The sequence below is a fragment of the Procambarus clarkii genome, chromosome 8, assembly GCF_040958095.1.
Source record: "Procambarus clarkii isolate CNS0578487 chromosome 8, FALCON_Pclarkii_2.0, whole genome shotgun sequence".
In the NCBI taxonomy this organism is placed as follows: domain Eukaryota; kingdom Metazoa; phylum Arthropoda; class Malacostraca; order Decapoda; family Cambaridae; genus Procambarus; species Procambarus clarkii.
In genome coordinates, this window is record NC_091157.1 from 42,520,318 (window position 1) to 42,539,650 (window position 19,333).

At 43.1% G+C, this 19,333-nt stretch overlaps 1 protein-coding gene across 6 annotated transcripts in view; it reads right to left on the reverse strand.

Annotated features, from left to right (window-relative positions):
* Nucleotides 1-1,734: 1,734 nt before the first annotated feature.
* Nucleotides 1,735-19,333, reverse strand: part of phtf (putative homeodomain transcription factor) — a 97,282-nt gene continuing 79,683 nt past the window's right edge. For all 6 annotated transcript variants that reach the window (XM_069317688.1, XM_069317672.1, XM_069317691.1 and 3 more), the window contains 5 exons: nucleotides 13,790-13,939; nucleotides 9,833-9,911; nucleotides 9,346-9,491; nucleotides 7,772-7,964; nucleotides 1,735-3,643 (listed from right to left, as the gene is read on the reverse strand). In XM_069317688.1, coding sequence (XP_069173789.1) covers nucleotides 3,491-3,643; nucleotides 7,772-7,964; nucleotides 9,346-9,491; nucleotides 9,833-9,911; nucleotides 13,790-13,939 — 721 coding nt within the window. In that variant the 3' untranslated portion in view covers nucleotides 1,735-3,490. The remainder of the gene's footprint in view (nucleotides 3,644-7,771; nucleotides 7,965-9,345; nucleotides 9,492-9,832; nucleotides 9,912-13,789; nucleotides 13,940-19,333) is intronic.

The following is a 19,333-nucleotide window of genomic DNA, read 5'->3' on the forward strand; positions in this document are numbered from 1 at the left end:
AGAGGTGAGGAGAGGGAATGTACTCCTGAATAGAGCATCTGGTACCTGCAAGAATTACAGAAGATGGAGGGACCTACTATCAAAAGTGATTTTTAGCTACGCAAAGAGGCTGACAATGGCAGCGACTGCGAGAGGGTTAAGTGAACGTATCAATCTGGGGGACAGAATGACCTTGAGCCTCAAGAATTACTACCCCCATCACCAAGGATTACCCTACCCCTCATCAAAGATTGCCATGATTTAATATCATCATGGCAGTCTTTCAGTTTCCTATCACCAGTTGCAACATGGTGCAGAAGAATAACTGTGCCAATGCAGGACAACGAAGACAAACAGTCGGTCGCTTCTTGAGAAGGGGCTGCAATGACACGTATACCAATACGGGTGGGATTAAAAGTGACAAAGGTATCCACCAAATCAACTAGGTGTTTATGGATAAATAAATCATCAGGATGTGTATGGTTAATATAACGGAGATCAAAATACTTAGTTCACTTAGCAGGACCAAACAAATCCTGGAATGTAGTAGATTGGGTAGGAATCATGTGCATGCGAGCGCAGAGGTGATGACTCAAGCATCCCCAATAAGAGGGGGGGAAAGTAAAAGGCACAGTTGTCACAATGTGAGATGGACCCACTCTAGTTGATGAGGTGGTCACCACTGAGGGCTCAACTCTGCCACAGAGGTGGGACAGGAGCAGTGTGTGTCAGTCAGGAAAGTCAGAGAAGCAGTTTGGTCTGGGCCCAATGTAGCCTGGGCTACAGAGCCCGGCCTTCCATCACAGACCGACAGTGGTTGCTGCTTTCAGTGTCCTGTACATCCTGGTGGAAGCGTATGTCTTGCTCCTCCAAGTATGTTCCCCATGTTCTGCTTGAATTTATCATGATGGATATAGACTGAGGGACATCCTGCAGCCTATTGTGCGGCAGTTCTTCACCAGGGTCTCGATCAGCTCCAAATGGTTTTTGGCCTTGTGATTGCCTGGGAAGCCCTGAACCATTCCTACAAAGTTATTTCAAGCCACTTTCTCCTTCATAGTGAGCTCCTTAGGAATTCCTTGCTCTCCAGGATTTTCTTTATCTGTGGTCTGATAAAGATACTGGCTTTGGCCTTTGCCTTAAATCATTTAGAGAATAAATCTTGAAGGTACTTGAAGGCTGCCAACTCCTTATCTAGAGCTGTGACAAATTATTTCATAAGACCCCAATCTGATGTATAGTAGTCACATCAGTACCTTCTGTAAGTCCACTAGCGGCTTTCACTTGACATTGTTCTTCTCCACAGAGAACTCGGACCACTATGACTAGTCCCATCTGTGGTAATGCGCCTTCACGTCCCTGCAGTACCAAAGGCAAAGGTAGTAGGGAAACTTTGTAAAACCACTTTGGAGACCCATCAGGAATGGCATTGTTTTGAAGTCCCTGATGACCTCCCAGCCATACTCCTCATACTTCAAGGCATCCAGCAAGGTCTTCATGCTATTGTAATCCTCTGTGAGGTACACTGAGTGAGTCAGGGAAAGAGATGGGTATTTGTTCCCAGTATGGACTTACTTTAAGAATAATCTCTAAGAATATTTACTTTAAGAACATTACTCTGGAATAATCTGGAAAAGGTAAATTATAGAATACCACTGTCCTGGTCACAAAAGCTAAGTCTGTGGGGAAATAATACTCATTTTCCATACTTTGGAGGTATAGGCAATCAAGTAATAACATTAATCAAGAGTAAAATATTAGTGATGCATAATTTATTTTAATTGTTTTGATCATATTCAGTAACACAATAAAAACAATAATAATTTGTATTAAAATATACAGAACAATAGGGTGTATTGGTTGAATTGGTTACACAAAATGCATATGAAATAAAGCAATTGCTAAGCAAAGCATTTCGGACGTCTACAAGAATGACGGCTTCCAAAACAAAACACACACACACACTGTCTATATACAGTGGAGTTCCAGTGACAAAGTAACTGGGACAGGACCCATTATGGTTAACATGAACTTCTGAAGAATCTGGAATTCTTTGTTTCTTGCTATTATTTAGCCACATGCAAGCTTTTGTTAGCTTAAACAACAGAACATGCATTTGCACATTTTTATACCAAAATCATAAACCACTTATTCCAATTGGAATATTCCACATTTTGAATAGCTATTTGATTTAATATTTTTTCATTATTTTGAGACAAATTATAGTCTCAAAAACCCTAAAATATTTGAATAATTTGTACCAAAAATTATTTTAATTTGGATTATCTAAATTTGTTATAAATACACAAATTTTAACTTTTAGATTTTACCGACTACTGTCTTTTCTTCTTACTTGGAGCAGTTTTCCTTAGCTAACCCAACTTTTCAGATAATGACTTTGGAAAGCCATGACTCCATTGGAAGGTACAATATATACTATGTATATCATTTTCAGTGTACAAGTCTAAAAGATATATTGAGAGCTTTTACTTCTCTATAGGTTTCATAAACAATCAAATACATAGATTATAAAACTTAACAAGTTATATTTATCCTACATTAAAGTTTAGATAAACAATGACATGTCATCTATTTAAAAGAGCTTCTGCAATCCAAATACATGCCCACATTTTCCAAATAATAAATTGATATGAGTATTGAGTTGTGACTAGACTCAAGCTGGTATGCTCTACACTGACAGCATAAAAGACATTTATCTTGAAGATATGACTATAAACCACCATGACAGTATTACCGGTCATACAGCGTATCTTGTCAAATCATTGAAGGACACTATGCAGTGTACTTAAATGTTATAATGCAAGCAGAACTATCATCTCTTCCTACATAAAACCAATCCTTAAAACATGATCAAACTTCAATTTAATCTAAGGCTTTGTGTAAGCTAGAATAATATCATACAATTATGTTAAAACATGTTATGTGAACATTCATGAACATTCATTACAAAATATATAATGGACACAATGTATGGACAATTTGGTAGAGGAATGGTTGAGGGAAAAACAAGGAAACACAGAATGAAATACTTACATAATAAGAAAGTACTGTACTAAAAATCACATGGCAAAAAATAATATGGTAAAAAAATCATAAGCTACTATAAGCAACTGTCTTTAATGTTAAATATAAATTAGATTACCACTGTCAATTTAAATTGTATAAATTTCAATACAATTTAGTGCTCATAGTAACCTAAGAGTAACACTATGCAGTGTCCTTAAATTAAAACCTTAGTATACCTTACAAATTGAGTATTATTCAGTAGTCAATTGCAACAACACCTTACTAACACACTTAAACATATATAATAATTGACATAGTGGTGTATAAACAACACTAATATACAAATTTGATTTAAAACTAATGACATTCATTCATCTCTATCTGAATGGTCAGAAGCAATGGTATACATATCAGTCCTTGGTAGAGAGCAAGTTAATCTCTTAAAGCAGATCCATACCAACACCTTCAGTACATGATACAAAACTCATTCCTTGAACTTGATTTTGTGTAGCTTAAGTTTAAAGCCAAGTAGATCCGAGAGAACACCAGAGCAGGCTGAGAGGACAACAAGACGTGTTATATTGTAGAGCAGAGGATTAGCCGACAACCCAGATATTTTGAAAGGACTCTCCAGCTCCTGTTGAGTATTACATGTTTTAAGTTTCATATATAAAGTGCTTCTTATAAACAAAGGATGTATTACCCTAATGTTAACACATAAAAATATTCAGAATCCATTTTATCTTTAACCTTTTCTCTGAAATATAAAGGGAGAAAATGCAGCATTGAATATAATGAAATGCCTCTTTCTAGTAAAGCCCCAGTGGCTTTCTGAAGCTATCTTGCTAAGATTGTTCCATCTAACGGGTCACATCAGTCACAGGAGTTTTGGTCTATTGGGACTTGAGTAACAGCCTCCCTACCCCCACCAGCCCACAACTGCCCCTAGGAGGCCAAGCCACAACCCACAGCTGCCACAAAGGGGGGGGGGGGGGGAGCCAAGCCCCAGCCTACAGCTGGCTCCCCCTGGTCAGTTCTGGAGCTTATGAACACAATCCACTGACAAACCAACCCAAGTGGAGGGATGGGAAGGAACCAGGAAGTCACCAGGGATCTACAATTATATTAAATGCTGGGTTTCTGGGGGAGATCCCGGTGGCTCCCTGAAGCTAACTAATCGTGGAGAACAAAAACATGGGACCTGCCAGGGAGGAGAGGCAGCAGATACTAAAATGAATGAGTGGATACTGGCCAGGAGACATGGCCAAGAACAACACAAGACTGACTGGGATCAGGAACATTAATCAGATACCGGACCGCCAGAACCTTGCTCGTGGTTGCCCTGGTTGGTGTTCACAGATCAAGATTTGGAGGTGTTGGTTAACTCAAACTGGGTTCCATCCATATTTTGTATTCCTTCCTCTTAGGGCATAGTTTGCTCTTCAGCCAATCTTCTCCCCAAGCTTCTGGCCCCAATGCTTCTGAGGGTTGTAGGGTTTAGCTCTAGATGTAGCATGGTCAGCTACAGGGGTTACCCCTTCCACTTCAAGACATGGAGGCAGTTGAAGTCTTCCAGTCTCGCCAAGGCTTCTGGAAATTCCTTTCAGCCAGCACCCTACTTTCTTTGAAACCCCTCCCTTAGATTCTGCTTTTTTATTCCAGGCAGTGGGCATTGACAATGGCTCTGCCCTGGGGCCTTCTGCAGTGGCTCCTGAGGCTTGGGGAGAATCGGATATGGGTCCCTTATGACTCCTAGTGATACCTTGTATCTTCTGCAGAGGGTCTTCTGTGGCAGGGAAAGGTGTTTTCGTATCTCCATGCCTAGTATTTGTTTGATTTGGGTGCAGCTTTTCCCAAGAGTTTGATTCCAGATGCCTTTTGGCACTTGGGTTCATCTTTTATGGAGGGGGTTCCTATTGTGTTGGCTTGGGAGGCTCTTTTTGCATACCTCCTGGGTGATCCAGATTAACCTTGTTGATAGACACAGTCTCTTACGGTTTCAGATCTTCTCTGTATTGATAGTGTTACAAGGTCCCAGAGTCATCCTGGATGGCAGACAACCCTTGTTTTTGCTTGGGGCTTGGCATGGCTTTTGTTATACCCACACTTTTGAGTGGCATGAGGTGTTCCTAGTGTTTTGCAGCCGATCTTTTGAACCTCTCAATAACTGCTTGTTTGCTCCTGCTTTTTCTCTGGACATGGGTTTCATACAGCTCCGTACTCAGGTTTCCCTGTTGTCGGCACTGCTGTTGGTGGATCTTCGTGCACATCTGCTTATGAGTTCTGACATGCGATTTTTGGGCCTCCTTGAGCTGCATTCCAACTGGCTCACAAAGGATGTCGGGGTGCTTAGCAGGGTTTCACTTGTGAGGGATCTTGGCCTCTGCTACAGAATCAGCTGCACTTCTCAAGCTGTACACCCTCATTCTCAGGGCAGCAGTGGCCACATTCTTTGCTGCCCAGCTCACATGTCAATAGGCTGTGTTGGTCCAGTCTTTGGATTCAGTATGGGCCCTTGCTCTCCTGTCTGCCTCTCCTTTTTCTCCGCTCCTGTTCCTGGAGGATGTTGCCCAGTTCTTGTTGTCTGTGGCAACTGCTTGTCGGCCAATTTCGACCCTCTTATGAGTTTGTTGTTGGTGTTCTTGGTCTTCTAAGCAACTTGGTAGGGCTGGGGCAGCACCTGTTGTTGGTCAGGATACCCCATCCAAGGAGTCAGGAGCCAGATTACATGTGCTTCCTATGGCTGGTCCTTCTTTGTCTGCTCTTGCTTCTTTTGGAAGATCTTCCTAAAATATCTTACTAGATTACTGTATATTCATTTGTTCTTGTTGCAGAGTTTGTTATCATGATGATTTGTAATTCTCTCCTGATACTTTGGATTTGTATTATTTCAGATATCATATAGGAAACCAAGTTGATTAAAGCTGAAAACTGAATTCAAGTACAGTATAATTATTTACTGCCAGCTACTTCACTAGTGTATGTATCTATGTTATGTATTACCAGTTTACGTATATTATGTTTTATCTGCATATGCATGTCATGTTTTATTATTGTATATGTCGGAAAATCCGACACCATTTAATATTTAATATATCATACAGATAATAGCTGTGTTGTATAAACAAGTTACCCATAGAAAACGTAACTTGTAGTGGAATTACCGTCTATAGAAAACGGGATATCATCACCACATACTATTATAATTCACCACCTATTATGGTGGGAATTATTCTTAAATACATTAGTCTTTGGACTTTACCATCATAAAACATCTTATATAAATTAACTTAATTATCAATATTAAAGTAGAGTAAATGTGACCCTTCTATCACTTTCTGACATGTGGACAATGTAAGCCAGGCGTCAGAGGGAGGAAGGAGGGCAGCCATTGTTGTGTCACCTCCGAGACGTGTGGAGCAAATTTAGCTCCTATCATATCTGGACAATGTCGGCCAGTAACGTCAATAGTATGGAGTGTTAAACAGCCATTGTTTATACGAGACCAGAGGCTCACACGGGAGCAAATTCGGCTCCTGTTAATTTTACTTGGACGTAGTGTTATGGAAACCAAAGGTGTACCATTTTCAACACGCTGTCTACAAATTCAAGTTAAGTGTTCTTTCCGAAACCCATGTATCTTCATTTATGGCCATTAATGTCATTATATAGGGTGACCCGGTTAGAGCACGTGGAAGCCTCAAACTAAAGGTAATTAAGCCAGGTCTTCATGTTCCATGTACAGTATTTTCTCTGATATAGCTTGTCATATATAGGTATCTGGCTTCACAGCTAGCGCCCTTTTAACAGGTCAAGACGAGGATGCAAGATTTTGTGCACCAGTTACTGGGTGATGGAAGCTACCTCAAAGAGGATAATTTGGTGTCTACACCCTAGTTATACCTGGTGGACTAACCTGCTGTACTATAAGATAAGGAACCTTTTCAATGTATGTAGTTAATACTGTAGTTTGATTGGCTGCATATATATTAATTTAATAAACCCCCCTAATGTGTAGAGGATCGATTTGTGAGATTAAGAGATTATTGCAGAAATACAGTCCACTCATCATTATACAAATTGCTATCGAAGTATATAAATTAACGTAAATATAAATTCATATAAATTAAATAAATATAAATCTCACAGGTCGGTTCCCACAGTATATTATGATTAACCAGTGTATCTTATGGTTTATCAATGTATACATAACATTTATAATATATAATGTTTTATAAGTGTATGAATGTTAAGTTTCATCAGCTGTAATGTTTTATCAGTATGCGTGTGTTGTGGTTTATCAGTTCTTATGTTTTATCAGTGTTAATCATGATATTCTTTACAAATTACATTTTATATTCTGGTAATTACAAGTTTACAAGAGTACTTTACTCATAGGAAGTAACTGCATGCAATCATTTGACTCATAAGAAAACAATACTGAAAATGCATTTGCAGTTAATGTCTTGAAACTGAAAATTTCAGTAAAGACATATTTTTAAAGTTCTAAAGGTGCAACCCCCCTCCCCAAACACACACACCACACAAATTCGTCATGTAGCTTGGCGGCATTCTTGCCATGTTCAGTTATTACACAACCCTATTCTCTGTTAACAATTGCCAAATAGGGCCTTAACAACTTTCCATAGCATAGGGGCACACCATGTCTATATCCAGTTCTGCAAATCAGCAGTAATAAAATGCTATTCTTTTATGGATTTACAAACAAGGTGAAAACAAATACAAGTGCAAAATTGGGACTAACCTTCAGGAGCACTGAAACCAGTTTAAGAACATTGTTGGCAAGTGTAAGCTCATCTTTCTTCTGTGGCTTCTGCTCCATGTGTAAATACATGTTGATCTGCTCCGTGATAAGGACAGACAGACTAGAGTACTTCTTATTAATCATGGCTCCCAGCGTCATGAATCGTATTAGGTAGATGCCAATTGCAAAACACCTGCAAAATTACATACAAAGATTATTACCTGGTGAACAAGCTGGACAATCTGTATTCAAACATCCACAGAAGTCCTATTATAGATATTATAACATCCATAATTTTATTTTATTTTCTGTGGGGAGCCCCTACGGCTCCCTGGAGCTTATCGGGCTAATGTATGTTATGTTAGACCGGGACATTAGCTATGGAGTTCAGACCTACCAGGGACCAGCGCCAGAACCTGGCCCCTTCAGAGAGGTTTCAGGGAGCAATGGCCCTGGAAAACCCCACATGGTTGGGGTTTTTCCTTATCTGCCATCGACCGGGGTTAGGCACCCAGAAAGGTAGGCGTAACAAAACAAACCCCACATGGTAAGAAACTACAACAAAAACCGAACAGAGAGGTAGAAAACTCCCTACAATCCCAAGGAAATCAATTAAACAATCAATTTACTGCCGCGCCAGTCGTCCGCGCAGCCCTCCCCATCCCGGGAGGGGGAGGGGGGGCCCCGGACCTCACCACGCCGGCTGCCTTCAGTTCGCAAGCTAGTGTCAACCGGGATAGACGCTTCTCTGGCCTCAAATTCCTTGGCAGTGTTTGCCTCGTGTGGCGTTCTCTGCTGTTTTTGTGTGGTGTGCGGTGGCCAGGAGTACTTCATCAGTGCCAGGGCTGCATGCGCCTAGGGGCTTCCTTCCCTAGGCGCCCTGTGAGTACTGCCCTTGCGTGCCAGGGTTATCTTCTCTGGGGCGTTCGGGAACCGCTCCCGTAGAGGTTCTTGCTGCTCGGAATTTGCCTCGCCCTTGGGGCCAGCTGGGGCTTGGGGCCCTCGTTTGGCCTTGGGTAGGGAGTGGTATTGTGCTGGTTAAGGCGTCAAGGTGTTGCGCGGCCTGCCACCTAAGTGGCGATTGGTTCCTGTTGCCTCTGGGGATGGTGTACTTTTGCGGGGTTTTTGTTTTGTTTTGTTTTTGTTTGCCTGGTGGAGGTTCTGCCTCGTGGGTCCATAGTTCCCCTGGTATTGTTTTGGTGGCCCTCTGCTAGGCCCCCGTGCTTGTACACGTCCCAGGGGTTTTCAGTATTTCAGTTTTCTTGTTTTGTTTGGGTTTCTTAACCGGTTAGCAACACCTTGCCCGGGCTTCCCGTAGTTGCTAACCTACGGGCCCTGGAAACCCCTGTCGGGGCTCGGGGACCCATGGATGCGTCTCCCGAGTTCCACCCTACCTTGGCTCATATCCAGCCAAGTCTGGGCTGGCATTGTTGAAGCTGTCAGCCCTTGCAGAGTAATGACATTGCACACAACTACAGCCAGGATGAAGCAAAAATCCAAAAATATATAGATATACAAGTGGATACAATACTTCCTCCCTACATTCCTTATAGTACAGACAGATTTTCACTTACCAGAAGAATAATTCATAAGTGTATAGAGAGTGATGTGTCTTTTCATCTTCCTTCATCAACTCAAAACAGAGGTATGAAACAAGCAGGAGTGTGATAATAAAAGTAGCAGACACAATAACATCAACTGAACGCTGTGGGCCACGTTTCTGTAAAAAAAAAAAATGATCACTGAAGCTATAAATGAAGGAATACTAAACTATAGTAACTAAAACTTGTACAGTACACAGAAATATACGAAATTAACCTTATATTTATTTATATCCAATAAACCCTAGTAGAGTACTGTATAGGTAAATAATGGCTTTACTCAGGTTTGATATTATATTATTAGGAAAAATATAAAAGCAATTTATAAAATATAAAAGCAATTCATAAAATATAAAAGCAATTTATATCTAAATATAACTGACAAAACCAATAATGTCATGAACCTAATCCAAGACATTACATCACAAAAAATTAAGCATAAAGTTATGCATTTATTTACCTTCAAACATGATCTAACTGACAGCCATGTTTTAATATTATGAACTTTGTTCAGCCTGAAGTGTGGCAGATCATACTTTCTGTTGAAAAGTAAACAAAAACATAAATTATAATCCAATAAACTTGTCTTATATTGAGTTGGAAAAAATCTGTACTGAATATAATGAAATGCCAGTTTCAGGGTACGCTCCGGTGGCTCCCTGTAGCTAACATCTTCGATGAGTGTAATGTCTGTTGCCACTAGTCACAGACTTCTCTGGCCTATCAGAGACCCAGAGCCAGAACTTGGTCTCCTCATAGAGGTGCAGGGAGCAGTTGCATTTATCCTTTGTATATGCCACCACCACCAGGGAAGGCACCCAGAAAGTTAGCGAGACAAAACAGACCACAGCTGGCTAATTCCTATACCTGCAGACTCGAAAGTGGCCATAGAACTCCCAGAAAGTAGATAAACAAACAACCAAAAATATTATGATTTAGCTCATGCTCGTTCACCCCACCCCACTTCATTTTGGGGATGGGGGTGGACAATCCATGACTCTCAGGCCATGAATTGGTCAGTTTGATGAATGATGTGCAGCAACTGACTTCCTGTGGAAGATAGGATGACAGGTAGCCACCAGGACTCACCCAGAAATTTGAGTTTCATTACATTCAATGCTGATTTTCTGGGGGGGAGCCCCTTATGGCTTCCTGTAGCTATCTGTCCATGGAGAAGAAAAAGAGGGATGTGTCAGGGAAGAGGAAGCACCGCAGATGACAGAACGAGAAAGACACGGCCGGCACAGAAAGCCGACCCAGAGTCACACAGGGATGCTGAAGTCCAGGAACAAAAACCCCAAAATCTGGCTGCCAAAACCATGGTCCACCACCAAGAAAGAACCCCTGCACCCAAACACCAAATCAGGACATATCATTAAAGAACAGCCAAGACAGCAGACTGAAGGTCAGAGGGACAGAGGAACACAGCAGACAGCTTGAGAAAGACAAGCCTTGGAACAGTGAGCCAAAGAGACTGGAGGAACCCACAAGGCATCCACAAATGCTAAAGAAAAGGCATGAAGAAAGCAATGAAGAGCCACCACAAGACATAAAACAGGATGCTCCCCCAACTGAAGCAACAAGAACCAAGGGACCCTTTCAGAAACCAAATGACCTCCACCGAACCAGAAAGAAGGAGCAGGCCAGAGATGAAGAAACTGACTGCCCAGACCAAAAGAACAAAACCACCGGCACTGAGGGGAAGCACAAGGCACCCACACACGGTAGCCGGAAGCTACCATATGGGTAACCAAGAGACAGCTAACATAGTCTTGAAGAAAGCTGAGACATGACGGACTTGTACTTACCTAAATGTGCTTGAGAATTATTTATGAAGATATTTTACTGCACTACTCTCCTGGTAAAGTAAGTCACAAACCTATATATACATTATAGTGGATGTAGGCCCTCTAATATTTTTTCCGGTGGGGACGAGGGGTTGCCTGGGGGCTGATGGGTTGAACAAAATCCCTTATGGAACAAATTGGCCTCGTCTCATATAGTTTGTTCATATGAGGACACACTGTATGAATGAGTTTGAGTGAATATAAACAGGAGCTGCCTGGTATGGGCTAAGAGGCCTTCTGCAATTTCATTAATTTTTATGTTCTTATGTATTGTAAAGTACAACACAATTAATTTCCATGTTATGTATTGTACAGTACAACACACTGAATTTTCATGTTCTATAACCTGTAATCCACTCTTTCAATTTGAGATTGAGCAAGACAATTGTTAACTCCACCAAGATAAGTTTAAATTTCTGTTACTGTAGTTCTGCATTATTTAATTCTATGAAGATGCCCAGAGTAAAACACCTTGTGACCCTCTGCCCAACACTTAGGATGGACCCACACACTTACACGCCAGAAAATATGAAGTATTTCCATAAACTGGGTGTTTGCTTATGGTCCATCGTCATCATAGTTGAAGGCAGCTTGGGAATCCGAACATGGAGCTACCAAGTCGCAACATTATGGGAAAGGGCAGACTCAAAATGCCATTGAGGACAAGAACAATCAATTATGCAACCAAAAAAAGTACAAGGCTCAGCTTGCACAGAGACAATAAGCATTACAGTGGGGGAGCACACTCATGCACTACTTGGAAGTGAGAGAACACAAGAGGAATTAACTTGTATTGGGGCAAGAGAGATGCAAGCTGGCTATAAGGAAGGTTTTCAAGGAAGGGAACCCCCTGACACACAAATGCAAGCGAATGTAATTACAGGGTGCATATATGAGGCGGGTAGCACACATCACAAACATTAACAAACAAAAATGAAGCAATAGCTCTGTATGGAACACCACTTATCTGAAAGCATAAAGCTAAATGTGAGCCTAGTAAAGATGGAAGCTAGGATGCATCAGGCAAGTGAATGAGGTGGTCAGCTGGCGAGGACCTGGAACTTTCGTCTCGAGGAAGCTGGGAGCATCATGGGTGGCGTGTTTATCTGCTGGCAATAACTATTTGCTTCATTTTCCCCATAGCTGCTAATTTCCTTTAAGCAATTACTTATTTTGATGTACTGTACTTATACTTTCTGGAGGTATTTTTATTTTAGTTTTGGGCTGATCTTCGATTCCGAAACTACCCTTGCTTCACAGAGAGAGCCAAACTCTGGTTTTGATTTGCAGTAAGCTCAAGAAACCTGGTGCTAAGGTTTCTAAACCCTAAGGCTTGGCAGCCCCAGTGCTATAGCTTGGAGCTACTGAGAAAGCCATTCTAGAAAACTAGTTATACTTATTGTGAAGAAAATCTGAGAAGCATACCTAAGTACACTGAGCCAAGCCAAATCTCAGTAGAAAATTAGCTTTAGATTTATACTGTTAGCTATTACAGAGCTCAGAATAGTGACTGTGGGTAGCTAGGCCAAAAGTGTAAGCTTCCTGTGAACCCTATATACTTGCAGGGTGCTGCCATTTGGTGAAGCCTTGAGGTAGTGTAGTCAGAAATGGTAGTCTCTGGAACACTACTTAAGTTTTCTTCTACTGCTGATTAGCACTTGCAGGGAATGGTGAGGGTATTGCTTTCAATTATGCATTACAGAAGGCTGGTCACTTGGTGTTTGCCAGAGTTGGATTAGTAACTGCCTCCCTTACCCATCTTTTATTCCTTATCTTGAGGTTATCTTGAGATGATTTCGGGGCTTAGTATCCCTGCGGCCCGGTCCTCAACCAGGCCTCCTTTTTGTTACATATCCCCAGGAAGCAGCCCATAACAGCTGTCTAACCCCCAGGTACCTATTTACTACTGCTAGTCATCAGGGTGAAAGAAACTCTTTTCATTTATTTCCACCTCCACCAGGGATCGAATCCGGAACCTCTAGACACGAATCTGAAGTGCTGTCCCCTCAGCTGTCAGGCCCACTGTCAGTTCCTGATAAGATCTTTGCACAAGTTCTGATCAGGCTTTGAGGAGGACATGAGTGCCAAGCATAATGACATTGCCCTGGTGGTCTAAAGGGTTCCTGACTCTGGGAACATCCAAGAGGGTCTCAGCTCAAAAAGCAAATACTATATTTAAAAGATTGACAAATTAGAAACGTTATTAAAGTCCAGAACCAATTATGTCTGTATTTAACTGATAAAATATAATCACTTGATTTAAACAAATAAATAAAATGGAAACTTAATATAAATATATATACTCTTTGCATTCAAAATATAAACAAAACTTGTAATTTTCTCCAAATCATGTACAGGTATTGCGCTGAATTACAAAAATTATAGGTATTATGTGTAAATTTACATCAACAATTTGTAATTCATATATTTTACAAACATGTTAGCAACTACTAATAAGTAATAAGTAGTATTACAAGCATGTAATACTACAGTACAGTACTTTAATAAGTGGCATACAGTTCTTCAAAGTATGCATTACAGTAAACTTCAATCAACTTCAGGTCACTAACCGAGCACGGCGAGCCGAGGTGAGATAGCAGAAATGTTTGGCGTAGAGAAACCTTTGCTTGAAGGTACGTTCAGCAACAGATAGAAGAAAGAAGAACCCGAATGCTAAAACAAATCGATTCACACAGCTTAGAAAAATTACTGAAGATATCCTGGAATGCAGAGGGAAATGTGTTATTGTTTAGCATATTTCTAATGATTTTAGATTAGGCAACAATCATTTTTATTTATTTATTGATAAACAAGTAAATATGCAATATATTGTACTGTACTAAAACACCAGTGTTGAATGTAATGAAATGCCATTTTCTGGGTGAGCCCCGGAGGCTCCGTGAAGCCATCACACTAATATAGTGCTATACTACTAGGTACCATCAGTCACAGGAGTTCTTATTGAACTACCGGGGACCACGAGCGAGAACCTGGCCACCTCATGAGAGGTGTAGTGAGCAGTGGCACTATGAGCACCTTACATTTAAAGTACAGTAATTCATGTCTGCCACCACCAGGTAAAGCACCCAGAAAGTCAGCGAACCTATAATAAGACTACTGCATGGTTAAAACGAGACTGCATCCTCAAACACTGCCGAAAGAATTTCCCCAACTGCCAAAACAAAACTACCCAATGTTGTGAAACTAGTGCAAGCTAGTTCACCGCACCTCTCTCTCCCTCGTTTGGGGAGGAGGAAGGCAGGCTGGGTCAGCTGGCCAAATCACCACCAGCTTTTATGATGGAAACAACCCGATGTCCTGGAGGATGGAGATTATCAGGGAGCCACCAGGGGCTCACCCGAAAATTGGCATTTCATCATATGCAACACTAATTTTCTTTAGGAAGCCTCTTGTGACTCCCTGAAGCTAACTATTAACAGAGAAGGGAAAAAGCCAGCATTGAATGTCATGAAACAATTTTTTGGGTGAGGCCCAGAGGCTTCCTGGAGCTATCAGACTGATATTTGCTATATTAGTCGGGGGCTTTAGTTATAAGAAGTTCTTATGCTTACCGGGAATTACAAGACAGAGCCTGGATCCCTCAGAGAGGCGAAGGGAGCAATGGCCTATGAAAACTCTACTGTTTGAGAGTAGAGTATATTCATGCCTGCTGTAGACCGGGATTAGACTGGACCATCAACCGTAAAGAACTCAGTCCCCCCAGGGTACTGTGCTTGCTCCAGTACTTATTCTCATCCTCATATCAGACATAGACAAGGACACAACCTATAGTACTGTATCATCCTTTGCAGATGACACTAGGATTTTTATGAGAGTAGACAACATAGAGGACACTGCAAACCTCCAATCAGATGTAAATCAGGTCTTTCTATGGGCTACAGAAAATAACATGGTGTTTAACGAAGATAAGTTTCAGCTCATGCGCAACGGAAAAAATGAAAATATAAAAACGGAAATCACGTACTGTACAAAACTCAGTCAAATTATAACATAGAACAGAAAGCAATGTAAAGGATTTGGGTGTACTGATGTCGGAAGACCTTACATTTAAAGAACACAATAAAGTAGCCGTCACAACTGCAAGAAAAATGACAGGTTGGATAACAAGAACCTTTCACACTAGAGATGCAATACCGATGATGATACTTTTCAAGACGCTAGTGCTCTCTAGAGTGGAATACTGCTGCACAATGACAGCCCCTTTCAAAGCTGGAGAAATTGCTGACCTGGAGAGCATGCAAAGATCCTTTACTGCTAGAATCCACTCAGTAAAACATCTAAACTATTGGGACCGACTAAAGAGCCTAAACCTGTATTCTCTTGAGCGCAGGCGGGAGAGATACATAATAATTTACACATGGAAAGTAGTAGAGGGGCTGGTCCCAAACCTGCACACAGAAATAACAGCACATGAAACCAGAAGGCATGGCAGGATGTGCAGAATACCCCCGTTGAAGAGCAGAGGTGCAACAGGTATTCTGAGAGAGAACTCTATCAACATCAGAGGCCCGAGACTGTTCAACATGCTTCCGCTACACATAAGGGGCATAACTGGCTGACCCCTCACAGTGTTCAAGAGAGAACTTGACAAACATCTCCAAAGGGTACCTGATCAACCAGGCTGTGACTCATACATCAGGCTGCGAGCAGCCGTGTCCAACAGCCTGGTTGACCAGTCCAGCAAAAAGGAGGCCTGGTCGACGATCGGGCCGCGGGGTCGCTGAGCCCCGTAATCACCTCAAGGTAACCTCAAGGTAGGCACCCCAAAACAGACCCCAAATGGTAGTTAAGTGCAACCTAAGACTGAACAGAACCCAAGGACTCCCCTCCAAGAAAAAATGGTAAAAAGCAAATCATCATCAACCCGACGCGCTGCTCGTTCGCACCCCCACCCCCTGGAAGGGGGACACCCCCGCCACACCGTGCCGACTGCTAGACCGCCAGTTTGGAGACAGATCAAACAGAAACAAAAACTGGCGACTGGAGGGAGGGAGCGAGGATGCCAGGGAGCCTCCAGGGCTCACCCAGAAAATGGAGTTTCATTACACTCAAAACTGGTTTTCTGAGGAGAAACTCGTTGGCTCCCTAGAGCTATCTACCCAAAGATAAGTAAAAGAGGGACTTACCCGGGAGATGGCAGCACTGCATGCCTAAAGACGAAGATGGGACAACTGGCTGCAACCGAAGGCCCAAGCCCACGCAAGAACCTAGAGGGCCCAGAACGTTTATGAGATAACGGGCAGCCTGGACCCTTGTTTGACCTCCAAAATCCCTGCTCCCGAATGTCAGCCCAAGACATATTCCCAAACACAGCAATAAGAGTGCAAACTTCCGAACATCATGGGCATGAGGGTAGACCACAGGCTGGCTAGACTTGATAACCCTGCAGACGACCTGAGAGACCCGAGCTCTAGAACAGGGAGCAAGAGAAACTGGGTCAACCCAAAGCAAGTCCCCAGGCGCACAGAACCTGAGGCACGCAAGTAACAGTGTAAAGCCGCAACCGGGCACAAGATATGATGCACCCCTGGCCTGACCAACCAAGCATCAATGACCCACGGAAATCTCCAGAAGCCCCCCTTCACCAGAAAATAAAGACATGGCTGCAAACGAACAAAATGTCCACCTGGACCAAAAGAACAGAAACCCCTGTGCCAGAGGAGAGCATGGAGCCCACCGACCCGACACTGAGAGGCCAAAGCCAACAAAAACTAAGCCTTTCGAAAACAATTTTGGACCGAGGGGGTCACAACAAACCAAGGGGAAGAGAGAAAAGAGAAACGATAGCACCTGCTCTAAAGACCAGGACAGCTCAAGGGGTGCATGAGCAGGCTGGAGGCAGAAAAATGCATAATAAAGCTTACAGAACGGAGCGCCAAAGTGACATCCACCGCGAGTGCAAGCTGGAGCGGCTCCACAAGCGCTGCACGATAAGAGGCGACAGTATTCGGCAAAAGATGTCGGTCCTCAAAAAAAAAAAAGGGAGAGGAAAGACAAAACACGAACAGAAACAGAAGTCAACCTACAAAAGAGAAAGGAAGTGGTGAAAAGAACACCAAGAGACTTGATACTGTCTCTGAGAAGAAGACCGCAGGTGGGACACCATGAGAGAAGCCACCTGAACACCATACAAGTGGAGATACACATGCATCAGAAATACCAGAAGCAAAGAGCGGAAGAGTAGATTAAACCATCAAGGTACCTCACCGGCCAGATCTGCTGAAAGAGGCAGAGCCACGGAAAACACCCCGGGTTCGGACACCGAGCAAACAGTGCCTGAAACCAAGGCTGGGCCAGAATGAGAAGCCTCTGCTAATAGGACTCCAGCTGAGCTAGAGCCCGAAGCAACAGCTGGACTGGGGGGTATGAGGTACAGGTGACCCCCGCCTCGACCAGTCCTGCTGAAAAGTGTCTACCGCGACAGCTTCACAATTGGGCACCACATATATCGGGAGACACCTTCACCACGCCAACGAGAAGAGGTCCACCTCAGGAAGCCCGAACATCCAGCAAAGCCAAATGAAGGAGTCGGCATTGACCATCCATTCCGTGGACAGGGGAATGAACCACGACAGGCCGTCCGCTAGGACGTTGGACACGCCCCTGATGTGAACCGCACGGAGACCTGAACCCCGAGAACTCAGCAGAAGAGACCCCCCCCACAGTTCAGACAATGAACCACTGGAGCGCAGTCCGAATGGAGCCGGATCGTATAGCCTCAAGCAAGCTGAATCTGCCACAGCGGATTCACTGCCAATGGCACTCTCCTGCAAACTCCCGCACCGTGCTGTGAGCCCGATGGCACCAACTGCCCCAGCCGGCCTGGTGATCTAGTTACAAAGTCCCAGCCAAGAGACGAGGCGCCTGTAAACACATCGGGTGAGGGTTCCGGAAGGCGCCAAGGCACCGAACCCTCAAAACCCGAAGAGGAAGCCAGAGACACAACAACCGACGCAAGGCCCCCGTAGCAATCACGAGCAGCAGCAGAAGGGATGGCCCCAAAGGAACCAGAACAGACGCCGAAGCCAAACTCGTTTAACGCGGGGTGGGGGAAATAGCTCTTTTTAGTTCATTATTCCTCCCCTAGTTAACTATCCTAACAGGGGGTGGGGGAAATAGCTCTCTGTTGTCCATTATTCCACCCCCAATTAGCTCGGTCTAGAGCTCCCCCCAGAGTCCTTACTGCAGCCTCTCTAATTCAACACCTTGTGACCTAGGTATCACGAACACAAGGCATTGTAACTTGATCAGCTCCTCGCAACTCTAGAGAACTCTTAGAACAGTTCACTGCCACGAACAAATCAGAGAAACGAAAGGAAAGAGAGGAATAAAACAGTAATTAGTGAGGGTTTGGGGTGAGGGCGGTAGGGAGGAGTGGGTGGAAGGAGTAAGGAGGGTCGTCAGGTGAAAAAGACAGGGGGAGAGAGGCAGTGGGAGAGGAAAGAGAGTAGGGAAAGGTAGTAGTAGAGATAGAAGGGTAGATAAGTAGAAGTAGAAAAGTAGATAATAGAAAAAAAGACTGCCACCATCCATTCTCATTCATCCAAGTACATACAAGACAAGGAATGGCACTTGTCTGCATCACAAAATTGTCCAATGAGTTCATGCACCAATTCTAACTATGTACTCATAAAATCCGTAAACTCAAAGGCTCTCTCGCTTCAACTCGCAAAGCTCCAGGGAACAAAATTAAAGCCCATTTAAACAAGTAAGTTAATCAAGTATATATTTAACATGATATATCTCATAATTCAGGCAATTGAACTTAAGGTTCATAATGTCCAGATTAAAATACAAGGCGAGTCATCACACAAGAATTTGAGAACAATACGGCTGTCTGTCCCTACTATCACCTAGTTTGAGGAAACACAAATACGTCACCTTATGTTCAACTCGCCAAGTGTCTAAGTTGAATAGAGAGAGGGAGGGGGGGGGGAGCTCCGAGACAGCCAAGAGTACCCCACCCAGCCACCACAGCCTGGGCCGGCTGTGGGCTCACTTCCAGCACGACCTACGAACCTCTAGTCTCTGTCTGATGTCTGCTGTCAAATCCTCCCAAATCTACATTTCTCTGGGTATATATGGGAAATCTT